Here is a 13,139-nt window from a genome sequence, read left to right as displayed (position 1 = left end):
TTTTTTCTCGAAATCTGTGAAAACGACTCGGTCCGAATTGTCATTTTGGTCCAAAAATAAAATGGGATCGAAATGGCATCTCAGTTCTTATGGTTTTTGTAAAAAAAAAAACAAAGTAATCAAGTAGGTTTGGTAAAAAATATTTTTTTCATATATGGTTTCTAAAAAAAATTCTTTGTTTTTAGTGCATTTTGCTCATCTGTAGACATGATATATGAAGTATCTACTCGACATGGCACAAAAAATCTATGAGCATGTACATGATAATTAAAGAGATTATCTGTCTGTTTTTGTGATTATATGACATGAGATTAGATTGCAATTGATTAAAAACATTAAGAGACGTGTGCAATGTGTTGTTAATTCCATTTTGATTTTTTTTAAGTATAAATTTTGATGTATCCTTTTGATTTAGCGCAAAAAACGTATTATTTTATTTATTTAGTGCAAAACATATTGTGCTACATTTAAATTTTTTTTTTAAAATAGAACAAAATTTAATGATTAAAAAAAAAAGCTCCACCGATGCAGATCGGTGGAGACAAAAATGCATTTGCTCCACTGATCTTGCGGATTGGTAGAGCCATCTTATGATCCCTCCATACAATTTAATCACGAAAAACAATAGCAAATGGCTCTATCGATTCGCAGGATTGGTGGAGCTGTTTTTATAAAAAAAAAAACAATTCATTAATATTTGTTCAATTGAAAATATTAAATTCAGTTTTATTTAAAAAAAAAAAATCTACATTTTATCGTCTACTTCTGAATAAATATTGTGCTACATTTAGAGTAGTTAAATAAGTTCCGCATCCTCTGCATTAACTTACTGTTTGATTTAATTTTTGGTCCGTTTGATCGAATTCGGACTATAATGCAAATAGAGTGGAAATAATGACACTGCGGAGTCGGTTCTGTCATAAAATGGCACGGTACACATGTCGGTAATGTGTTACGATTTGCGTATTTTGTACCGTGATCATTCGCATGTCATGATTATCTTTAGAAAATTTAGCACGTCACGTGATCACGCGTAATTAGAACCGTTACATCTTGACCAAATGATAAATTTTGAATAAATTAATCTAAATTATGATAAAATGGTCACGCCAGTCATGTTTAGGCAAGACACGACTCACGTGGCGTGATTATTCTCGTGGTGTGACCACCCCTTGATATCTTAGTCAATGCATGATACGGTACGTGAAAATTTAACTTGATCATAGCACGACACGAGACCAAAGTCATGACATGTCAGTCACATCACGTCTCATTCTAACAGGGCTCTTTAACATTTGATCTAAATCGGACGGTCAAGATCTGAACTCAAAATTTAAGTTAAATTAGATGATCCGAATTCCACCCCAAGTCCGCATCTCCCTCCTCTCTCTCAGAAGCATATCCTTTGCGGAGTTTTTCTGTGCGGAGCTTTTAATCTGGTCTGTTCATTTCGGATCGGACGGATCCGATTAAAAGTTCCGCAAATTTTGATTTTTTTTCAATTCGGGCAAGATTTGATCAGGTCCGTTCGTTTCGGATCGGACGGACCAGATCAGATCTTGCCCGAATTTAAAAAAAAAATCAAAATTTGGTGAATCCATTCAGTCCGTCCGATCCGAAACGAACGGAGCAGATTAAAAGCTCCGCACACCTCCACACGGAAAAACTCCAAAAAAATAGCGTTTCCTTCCCCTCTCTCTCTCTGCGAAAATTACTTGCTCAAGTGCTCCGCCGTTACGCGCTCCCACCTGCTGAAAAACACTTCCCACCATGCGAGCGCTGCTTAGAAGAATCGAACGTCTCGCAGCGGCCGCTTGTTCTTCCACCACCGTCCGATCGTCTTTTCATCATCCCCTTCCCCCACTTCCTCTCCCCCCTCCAGCGCTCTTCTCAAATCGCACCTCTTGCAATGCGTCCCAATCCGATTTCGTTAGTTGGTCCTCCCTGGGATTCTCCCGGAGTTTCTCGAAATTTGCGACCGGATTCACCCCTCTCAAGGCCAAGCCGCTGGAATCGATCCTCGACCTTGACCGGGCGAAGAACCTTTCTCCGGAGCACCTCGTCTCCGCCTGGGATGACGTAAGCCCTAACTCAGTACTCACTGATCGTGTGATAAATGAAAAGTTTCACAAATGCAAGCTTTCTATGGTGTAAACCGTGAAATGTGTTTAGTAATCATTATGTTTGATCTAGAATATCTAATTTACTGGTTATTTTCAAATACCAAGCTAATAGCCATAATTGACCAGCTAAACTAATTAGAAAATTTGTATATTTATAAAAGGGGCTTGCATCCATGGACAATGCCTTGACAATTTCGATTATTTTCTCAAATCAAGACAAAAAAAAGTAGTTTGTAGAACTAAAAGATAGGCTAATCAAATTTCATGCATGTCGTATACCCTTTAATACTTAACAGGGGTTGGCTAACACAAACCATTGCAAGTTTCAAATGGTCCGGTGAACGGTAAAATATACACTAAGTCTCATCTTGTTTGATGTGCACACTATAGATATCCTTTAGAACTTTGGATCACATCTTGAATGCATTCATGTGGATTTGTAATTTAGAATTTAAGGACCATTAAATTATTACATTGTCAATCTATCCTAATGCTTTGGAAAAATTGGTATGTCCTTTTAACTCTAGTGTTTTACATGGCAGTTTCATTTGGGAAGAGGCCACATAGGCACATACATGAAGGCAAATCAATATCATTTGCTTGAGCAAAGATCAGCTACTTGGTACTTCTCTTTGGCCTTTATTTTTCCTTTCTTTTAGCGCCTACATTAACGTAGCCCTTTACTTTTGTTTGTAGTCGGCATTTTGTTATTCCTTTGTGGAGAGGAAGTGGTTATACCACCATGTTTGTGCAAGGTCAGTTCCTTAGCAAGCAAATTTCTGTCTACTGTTTAATCAATTTAGTATAATTGTGTAATTTCCTTGGATTTTTACAGAAATGAAAGTATATTATTTAGCATTTGGCAAATTTAATATGCATTCAGGTTCAAATGTTTACTTTCACCTCATGTTCCCTCTTTTTACTTGTTGGAACTTAAAAGCATCTTCTGTGCTAGGCCACATTGTAGTTAGAAAAAGTATTTACTATGCGGACAATATTTGACAGTATAACTGGGATGTCAAGGGATCATAGAATATGATGTCTCTCTGTATGTACTTGCTTATTTGAGGATCAATAGGGGACAAAACTAGATGTAGTATGCATAAAAGCAAATCTTGGATTTTTTTTTTTTTATTGTTGTTTTATCATTCATGGTTGCAGTGCAGACACCACATATTATCTTCACAGGACTTGAAGATTACAAGGCAAGAGGCACTCAAGCAAGCCCTTATTTTACAGTGACGTATTACACGGAGTTTGCCGAAACAAAAGACACCGTGCTTGTTCGAGGGGATGTCGTGTTTACTAGCAAATTGAGTGATGAAGAGGCCAAATGGCTTCTAGAAACTGCTCAGTCATTCTATCTGAATGATTCCCGGTATAAACTTGTTGAGCGGTTCAACAAGCAGACTCGCGAGTTTGAGTTCAAGGATGTGCTTCAGGCACTTGAGATGCCAAATTTTTAAAAATTGCTATGTTTTTGGCTAGAGAGAAATAGATGCATATTAATAAGTTTCCTGAGAAAATATTGTGCATGGGAGTTTCCTTTTTTTTTTCACTCCCTTTATGTATTGCTGTTTAATTTTTACTCAAATTAGATTCTTTTTTCTTTTTCTTTTTTTCAAAGAGTTTCTTGTAGATAGGCAGGGAATTGATTTAAGGGGGGTGTTGTCAATGCATCTATAGCTTTGAGAAAGTGCATGGGGTCTTTCATTTCATACTAGCAATGCAAGAAGAGCTTATCAGCTTATTTCAATTTTGCTTGCGGCATTTGCAGTGCCTTGACATGCTTTAGTATATGGATCCGTTAGAATTTTGAATATCATATTTGTACTGCAATTAGTTTGTCATTGAAGTTGGAACGAATGATGTTACACAATTGAACCTTCCCTTAAAGGTTTACACAAGACGCAATAAAGATACAATTGAATTCAATCGTTAACTGATGATGCTAAATTGGAAAATTGCAATTGAGGCTTGATTTGAAATCAGCCATTAAGAGGACATCTGAACAGCTAACTGATGATGCTAAATTGGAATGATGCTAAATTGGAATGATGCTAAATTGGAAAATTGCAATTGAGGCTTGAATTGAAATCAGCCATTAAGAGAACATCTGAACAGCAAAGGCTTAGGCAGGATTCAGGGAGGGATTTATGGAGATTTGATTTATATTTTAATTAGTACTTTTGTTAGACAATAATTGATAGAGGTCAAATTTGTCATGATTTTTCTTATCACTTTGCCTATATTTTGACAATTTATCGAGTTACAATTGTTTATTTTTTAGAGAATCATATATTTTTTTTTTGTTATTTTACTTGATTTTAGATAATTGCAGATTTTCAATGATTTTGGAGCAAAAATAGGCTTAAAACACACAATTCTGACACCTCAGCCTCAGGCGCACAGATGCTGTCATCCGCATGCTATCCAGAAGCGCTACCGCACGGATCTCAGCCAAACCGCATGCTATTCCGAAGACGCTATCGCAGACGGTTACGCCACCCGCATGGATCTCAGCCAAACCGCATGCTATTCTGGCATCCGCACACAGAAATTGTCAGAACAGTAATTACATATCTAACTTCCCAATCAAGGCCTATTTAAGTAAATGGACGCATGGGAAAGAAAGAGACTCTCACGCTGGACATACCACAGAACACAATACACATCTGAGAGTACTTAGAACTAGGATTTCCACTCTAGTGGGGGCTATAAAAAATGAAAATTACTAAGGAATAACAAGGTCTCAACTAGAAGAGAAGGATGGAACAAGGCGTGAAGACAGCGTGCATGAGATAAGGGACATCACAGGTGTTCGCCTTCCATCTCTCTCTATTGCTCTCCCTCTTTATGTACTTTGTTTCTTTTGTTGTTGAACCCGCCATGAGCGACTAAGCAACCCTATTCTATGGTGAAGACATGTAATCTTGAATTCTTATGAGTTTAATATAGTTGTTCATTTATATTATCTTGCACTATGATCTAAATTCTTACTAAGATTTTATGCCTTATGATCTTGTTTATTGTGTGCTTAAAGTGACATCGTATATGTGGAGTACGTAATCCACTCATACCTAATTGGGGTTAACCAATATCCGAGAACATAAGTTATCCTAGGTACAAGTAGAATAGACTGACCCGTTGATCGCTTGTATCTGAACCACAGTCAAGGAACCTATTGGGAAGTGGTTTAGCAGACGAATGTCGCATTCCATCACCGGTAGTGGGGTAATCTTGATTATTGTTATTATCAAAGGTTAGAGGAAGGACCGACCAAGTGAACTTGACCCTTTTGTAATATTAGCAATTAGGACTTATCATTGATCTTAAATGCCGCTGAGCCTTACAAAGTACTCGACGGGTACTTGCTCAGTTAGGGTGTTGTGAGTCCGACCTAGAGATTAGCACTAGAATAGGATTAGCAACTCTCAGATCGCATAGATACCAGTACAAGGCGTGTGCGGTTATGGCCAGACCGTGTGCGATTCCGACTGGAGTTGAAACAAGACTTTGCATGGTTTACCCAAAACGTGTGCTGATGGTGACAGAGCCGCATGCTATTGAGTAGCTTTACAACTGACAGGTATTAACAATTAGCATGCGGATTGTGACAGAACCGTGCACTATTGTTATGACAACCAGAACCTAGATTGAACAGGTTTGAATGATAGAATGTCTGATTCCCTAGAAGCCCATCTTCTAAACACTTAAACTACTACCACTTCTTTGTTGTAATCCAATATTACAACTGAGAATCCAACAATCAACCAACCAAATACAATCAACCAACCTAAAGGAACCGATAATCTAGACCTTAGTTTACATCTTAGATCTCTTAATACACCATCTCTGCGGATCAACACCCCAATCTATACTACACAGTAGATTCATGCATTTGTGAATCAATAGTAAGTAAAAATTAGATTTATAAATACTATTAGCATTAATTTTCATCCTATCAATAATCAAGGACTAATAGCCTATAAGTGTATCAGTTGACAGAGAAAATAGACAAGCAATATTCAACATCTCTCTCTCCCTCTTATCCTATAACTCTTCTGTCTTCTATCCTCTATTTTGCTAACTACAGCTCCTACACACAAATTCTCCTAACAAATGACTTGCTGTATGGGGTTCGTATTCCAGGACGGAGTCAAGAATTTGTTTTTGAGAAAACCAACAATTTTTAATAATGATACAATTTCTAATCAAAATAAAGATTTAAGACTGATACAATTTTTGGAAGCCTTATTTGTCAAATAGGAAAAAAAAAAACGTATATTCATATTTTATAATAAATAATATTTGTGCCTTAATGATTTATTTTTACAACACAAGAGATATAAATGCTTGATAAATGACTTGGGGGGGGGGGGGGGGGGGGTATGATTTTTGAACAAATCATAATGACAAGGTTTCCCAGTTAGTATTTTGTTTTAACACATCTTCTAGTTATTGCCGAATTTGATTAATTGTAAGAACAACACACTATTTATCCCACATTGTTTGGGAAAAACATTAATATTTTGTTCGTTTTGTAAAAAACAATATTTTTATACAGATTGTGCTATGATCTATATTTATATTTTTAAAGTTCAAATAATCAATCTGAACAGTTAAACATAACCTCCATATAAAATTGTATTTGAAGACCAAAATGTAGAATTTTATACTATTGTTTTAGATAGGTACAATTTTGCTTGATCTAAAAATTGGAATCTAGAAAAATATAAAATTTGATCTCTATGTATATATTTATATGGATATATGGTTTAATGTTCAGTTCAACTGTTTAAATTTAAAAAAAAATAGAGATATATATAGATCCATAACACAACACTGTTGATCCTTACATGTCTGGTGATCTGAAACTCGGTTTTTGCCTTTTTGGTATTTCTTTGACACTTTGAAATTGAGCAACAATTTTTTTTGGTACAAAGGCCGTAAACATATATTTCATTAAGCAACAATCGTGACAAATTTTATTCACTTGTGTTTTTAGCATGTTTATTAAACTCCCAAGAATTTGCTGTGATTTTTATATACGGAAACATGGCGCTAAAAACGCGCATCTTTGGGAATTCAGATCCAATGAAGTAACTCAATCTTTGAATTTTAAATCGAAATCGTCTGATTCGAATTTATGATAATCTATCAAAATTGGAGTGCACACATTTCAAAGAGATGAATTTGAATTGTGAAATAATCTCAAGCGACAGATTGAAATCAGACGGTTCCAATTCAAAACTCAAAGATTGAGTTAATTTAGAGGATCCGGTCCCTTTGGGAGGATGTGGAATTCACAGTTTCACACCATTTTTTATGATTTTTTAATAGAGCAATCTAAAGATAAGCTTATCCAAACAACTAAACAAGCCTTAGTTCTCCGGCCTTATAAAACTGCGGCAGTGCGGCCCCATTTTTTCAAAGAGAAGTTTGAAAGCCCATTTTTACCCATAACCATATAGGTATAAACAAAGATGAAAAGAAAACCAACCTTCTACAAGTCTCCTTCATAAGACTTTCATCACCCTCTTCAGCCTGGTTTTTTTTTTTTTTTTTTTTAATCTCAGGGCATCTAGGCCGTTCATTTTCTGCTAGTAAAATCTCACGGTTTTTTTACCTTTTTTTTTAATTTTTTATTTTTAAAAGAGGCTAGAAGCCCAGTTTTTTTACCTTTTAAGATTGAGAAATTTACCCCTTGCTCGGCTAGTAATTTACCAGCCAGAAGCAACCTGAGCGCCCGCGGACCTCTCTTCGTGTTACTTGCTCCAGCATTTCATTTTCATTCCCTCTCTTTTCTTGCTTTCCAAAACCCTAAAATTTTCGTCAAGTGGTGATGGCCGTCGATCCAGCCGACGCGGCGGAGGTCGAAAAGCTCTACGAGTACGGCGAGCGCCTCAGCGAGGTCAAGGACAAGTCTGAGGTCCCTCCTTCTCTCTCTCCTACTCCGCAATTGTTTATAAGCTCTATTTAGTTGCGTATTATTTGTTCTCTGGGAAAATTTGAGCAATTTTGAACAAAGGCGAGGTGCTTGCTTTGACTTGCCTCTCAGGAGTAACTATTCAGTTTTTCAAATTGAAATAGGTTATGAGGCATGCTTTAAGTTGCATAATACTTGTAGGAGGATGTAAGCAGCAGAGAGTATTTGATGTTTTTCTTATATGTGACCAGAAAAGCACCTAGTTGTAACTACTGCTAGCTGGTAACCTTATTGAATCGAACTGGTGACAGATCTGACCAGAAAAATTATGGCTCTTAATCTGATGGAATTTTATCTGATAGTTAGTTCTAGAACCTCAAATAAGGCTGGGACTTCATATTTGTTCCTAGGGTTGCTATTGGTATTTTTTTTAGTGAAGGCTAATCAATGCTTCATTGTTTGATTCTATTCTGTATCCAATACTAGTGTTCTTAACAAACTACTACCTTTTTGTTCCCTTAATGGAAACAGCATCTAGGAGACTATGAGGGGATAATAGCAGCCGTTAAGGGGCAGAGTCTCAAAGCAAAACAGCTGGCAGCCCAGCTGATTCCAAGGTACTTCAAGCACTTCCCGAGCCTCGCCACACAAGCCATGTCAGCACAGTTTGATCTTGTGGAGGAGGATGAGCTTGCGGTTAGTTCTAAAGGAGCTGTTGTATCTTTTAGAAATTTTATTCAATGAACTAAGACGATTGGTTGTTGTACACTTAGCTCAAGTAAGTGTGCGATCTGAAATTGAGCTGACCAGACCAGTATAAGTACACACAGAGGAAAAAAAAATGTTTAAAAAAAAATTTCAAACCAAAATGCTCAAAAAGAAGAAATAGCAAATAGCTCTTGGTTGATATGAGACCCAATGTTATTTATTCATGTGTGTTACTAGCGAGTGGGCCCACTACAAATGATACCTGAAAGTTCTGTGATATCTACGTGGGAGGATATTTACCTTTCTGAATGCCTGTTTTATTTAAACGGAATGTGCTCTTAAGCTATAGCTTACTGAGTTTGAAGGATGTTTTGTTATTTTCCCTTTTTTGTGTAATCTTAAAATAAGTTACCCTTTTTATGAGCTACAGATTAGAGTACAAGCTATCCGTGGCCTCCCTCTTCTGTGCAAAGATACACCGGAGTATGTTTCCAAAATTGTTGATGTCCTGGGGCAGCTCCTGGGCAGCGGTAGGTATTTTGTTTTATTTTTCTGTTCTTCATATTTGTTCTTATTCAGTAATTTTTATTTCGCATATGTATTTTACTTTTTTAGAGGAAAATGTCGAACGTGATGCAGTACACAAGGCTCTTATGTCCCTCTTAAGGCAAGATGTGAAAGGTATTAACTTATTCTTCTTCTTTTAGTCATAAAAATGTTTCATTAGCTACACTGAAGGTTGTTCCCATAACAGCTACAATTGAATCAAGCTTCATGAGATATCTCCCAACATCATAATTGTTGGGTTATGCTTTATTTGGTTAGTACTTAGTACTCTTTTAACTTTTGTTGATTCCATAGGCCATTACCACTAAGTTTCAACATGATTCCAAGCGTTTTGCAAGCAAGTATTAAGGGGCAACTAAAAAAAGTTAGTGGGTCCCGAAAATGTGTTAGTAATAGGTGGTAAAGCATGTTGTGGAAATATTTGTGAACAGCATACAAGCTGTTGTCAGTATATGTTGACTTTACTGCATACTGTGGTTGGCCCTTAATTCTTTTTTTTATAATGAACTGTTATCTTATATGCAGTCCTTGCCACGCATTTTGCAGTTGACAGTTTAGTAGTCTTTTGCTCTTTGATAAGGAAAGAAGAGTTGATATATGCTTAATTTGTAGTCTAGGCCCTTTTTTATTCAGTTTCAACAGTAGATTTTGTTTTTAGCGTTAAGGATGAGTTGTTTTAGCATAATATATCAAAAATCTATTGACTAAATTTAAAATTTACAGCTTCCTTGACTGCTCTGTTTAATCATATCGAACTTGGATTGGAGAATGTCCGTGAAAAAGTTATCTGCTTCTTGAAAGACAAGGTATATGAACTGCAGAGACTATTCTTATATTTCTTTTGAAATAGATTAACTAGTTACAGTAAATCAACCTGAACTAAATCTCTATTAGGTATTCCCGATAAAAGCTGAGCTACTTAAACCTCAAGACGAAATGGAAAGATTTGTTACTGATTTGGTGAAGAAGGTATGTACCTCACTCTTAACAAGTGGTAAGCTTTTTACTTGAAATTCGTTTTATCTCACAAGTGTCCATTGTGTTCAGAGTTTACAAGATGTAACGGGTGCTGAATTTAAATTATTCATGGAGTTTCTGAAGAACTTTAAATTGTTCGGGAACGGTGCTTCCCCAGAGAATATTCGAGAACTGATTGAAATTATAGAAGCACAAGCCGACCTTGATGCACAGTTCAACGTAAGTGATGTTACCTTGGTTTACAATTTATTATCGGCTCTGATACTTTCTGCAGACTTGCTTTATGTAATTAACTTGGAACTTAAAAAAGAGTCCTCCTTTATTTAGGTTGCAGATATAGATCACATTGACCGATTGAGTTCATGCATGTACATGGCTCTTCCTTTCTACAAGGTACATACGACATGTTCCATTGTTTGTTTTATTTCCTTTCTCACAAGAAAATATATTTACTTGCTTTGAACCAAATCTACTTTTTTTTCAGGGAGGTGCTTCAAGTAGCAAGTTCGTCAGTTATTGCAACAAGCATATTATACCTGTGCTTGATAAGGTAACATCCTTGCTTTTCGAGGCTTTGTTCAAAATAGATAGTACTTTTCCTTGTCTGACCAATTTCAAGTCTTTGCACAGTCCATCATTAGAGCTGCTCTCTATAAATCTAGTGTAATAACTAATACTTTACTTTGGACCAGGTACTGCCAAAATGTAATATTGAGCTGTCAATTAATTATTTCATGTACTAATTGTTGCCCCGCTTGTCCTTTTCTTGTTACAGCTACCTGAAGAGAAGAGAATAGGTTTGCTCAGGACAGTCGCTGCAAGCTCGAAATATGCTTCAGCTCAGGATTCACGTCAGCTTCTTCCCTCTGTTGTTCAACTACTTACGGTACATCTCACTTCAATCTTTATATTATACATACTCCTTTTCTCTGGTTGAGTTATTGTATATCAGTGCACACAAAGTTACTTTTAGATGTTCTAGCAAAATGATGCTAATCGTTATATCCCAAAGAATTGACACTAATTATACACATATCAAATGAGAATCCTTGTTGGATTGCTTGTTTTCAAACTGATTTCCGAGTTTCTAACGATACCTTTTTCTTAAACAAACAGAAATACATGCCTGGGAAGAAAGCTGAAGATATGAGTTATGATTATGTCGAGTGCCTGCTCTACACATTTCACCATCTAGCTCATAAGGTTCTCTAACACTATTCTCTTATTACTAGCAAACAGTCTTGAATTATAATATTTTTTTGGGGTATGGCTTTTTTCTTTTATTATGTTATCAAGTTATTTGATTTTAAATTGCAGACACCCAACACAACAAATAGTCTTTGCGGGTACAAGATCGTTACTGGCCAACCGTCAGATAGGCTTGGAGAGGACTTCTCAGAACAGTACAAAGATTTTACTGTGAGGTAAAACTGTTGCCCATTCTGTTATTGTGCTTCCGTGTCTTTTTTTTTTTTTTTTTGGTACTCATAAAAAAGGTGCTTTCAATGGTAGGTTGAATGCAACTGAAGAAACAGTTCGACAAACCATGAAGAAACTAACACAAGGAATGTCTGAGTACAACAAGGCTCTGTCAGCAGCAAAAACTGATGAAGAAAAGGCTAATATTGTGAGTCTACAAGTTTATAACACTCAGTAACTTTTCCCATGTTATTGCAAAGAGCATAATCTGTATTGGACGAAGCATATGCTAGTAGTAAATGTATGGAAATCCAGTAGGTAAAAATTATTTTCAATTCGAGCTTTGAAGCTTACTATTTTTTGCAATGCTTAAACTTTTTGCAGAAAGCTGAACAACAGAAAACAACAATGAAACTCCGGATCTGTAACAACATTCTGGCCATGACAAAGGTAGTTAGGAATTAGTGCCATGTTTTGGCTTTTACATAAGTTCCTTTTTTAAATATCGGGTCCTTATTATTAAATTTTGTGGCATTTCCTGTACCAAGTCATCAACTATTCTTGGGGTGGTGATTGTGAATGATTTCTTTTCAGCCTTTGCACGTGAAAACCCCTTCATTCATTGGAGATGACAAAATCGACCTCTCGTGGATGGAACCTGCAAAGAAGTCCCAAGCGTCAAATGCCAGTTCAAGGTAAATACTGACATATTCTTTCTCTCTATAATTTGAGATATGTGCGGATAGGTTCTTGAACACCGTATCTTCTTTTATGTTTTTCAGTGTCAAGAGACCTCAACCTTCAACCAATGGGAGCAGCACTGTCAAGAAAGGTAGATTTGATGGAGGCCAAAAGCAGCTGATGAACAGAGCATTTGAGGGGATTTCTCGTGGTGGTGGCAGTGGCAGAGGTAGAGGATGGGGTGGCAGGGGAAGAGGCCGAGGTTACCGTTAAAACTGTCAAATCGAAAAGCGTGTTGATATCATGATTTGAAGGTTCCTTTTTTGTTTCTAGTGTTTACTCGGAGGAAGATCTGGAAATTGGGTTTGAACTGAATTAAATATGATCTTAGCTTGCTGGATTAATGTCAATTTGTTGAAACTCAGAATAACTGAGTGCTAGAACTAGCTTGTAGAGTTGCGACAGGTTTCATGTAACCTAACATTTTCTTCATTCATTGAAGATTTTGACGTAGTTAGCTTTTGCAAGGCAGTCTGTTTACCTTTTCTGTGCTTTCCAAGTATTACCATGCTTTTACCATGTGCACACTTACGATGCAAGTTTCATGTTTAAAAACTACAGTTTCTTCATGTGTACGCTTGTGTTTTTAATTGTGTTTTGTAGAAATTCTGATAACTGAATCCTACAATTTTTTGTGTGAAGTCAATTAGCACCGAGCTCATAATTAAATAGTA

At 36.4% G+C, this 13,139-nt stretch overlaps 2 protein-coding genes across 2 annotated transcripts; both read left to right on the top strand.

The window, feature by feature from the left end:
- Positions 1-1,769: 1,769 nt before the first annotated feature.
- On the top strand, positions 1,770-3,738 carry LOC144571833 (ATP synthase F1 complex assembly factor). The gene is made up of 4 exons (XM_078321212.1): positions 1,770-2,079; positions 2,666-2,745; positions 2,820-2,878; positions 3,285-3,738. The coding sequence occupies exons 1-4, from the start codon at positions 1,771-1,773 to the stop codon at positions 3,587-3,589; spliced, it is 753 nt and encodes a 250-aa protein (XP_078177338.1). The 5' UTR covers position 1,770; the 3' UTR covers positions 3,590-3,738.
- Positions 3,739-7,813: 4,075 nt separating this feature from the next.
- Positions 7,814-12,924, top strand: LOC144571363 (Apoptosis inhibitory protein 5 (API5)). The gene is made up of 16 exons (XM_078320638.1): positions 7,814-8,055; positions 8,584-8,748; positions 9,191-9,290; positions 9,376-9,441; positions 10,051-10,133; positions 10,222-10,296; positions 10,375-10,524; positions 10,633-10,698; positions 10,790-10,855; positions 11,081-11,191; positions 11,422-11,508; positions 11,623-11,729; positions 11,818-11,932; positions 12,109-12,174; positions 12,319-12,419; positions 12,507-12,924. Exons 1-16 carry the CDS (start codon positions 7,969-7,971, stop codon positions 12,676-12,678), a joined length of 1,617 nt encoding a protein of 538 aa, XP_078176764.1. The 5' UTR covers positions 7,814-7,968; the 3' UTR covers positions 12,679-12,924.
- Positions 12,925-13,139: the final 215 nt, after the last annotated feature.

The sequence above is a fragment of the Carex rostrata genome, chromosome 19, assembly GCF_964058835.1.
Source record: "Carex rostrata chromosome 19, lpCarRost1.2, whole genome shotgun sequence".
Lineage (NCBI taxonomy): Eukaryota > Viridiplantae > Streptophyta > Magnoliopsida > Poales > Cyperaceae > Carex > Carex rostrata.
This window is presented reverse-complemented; position numbering and strand designations above follow the sequence as displayed.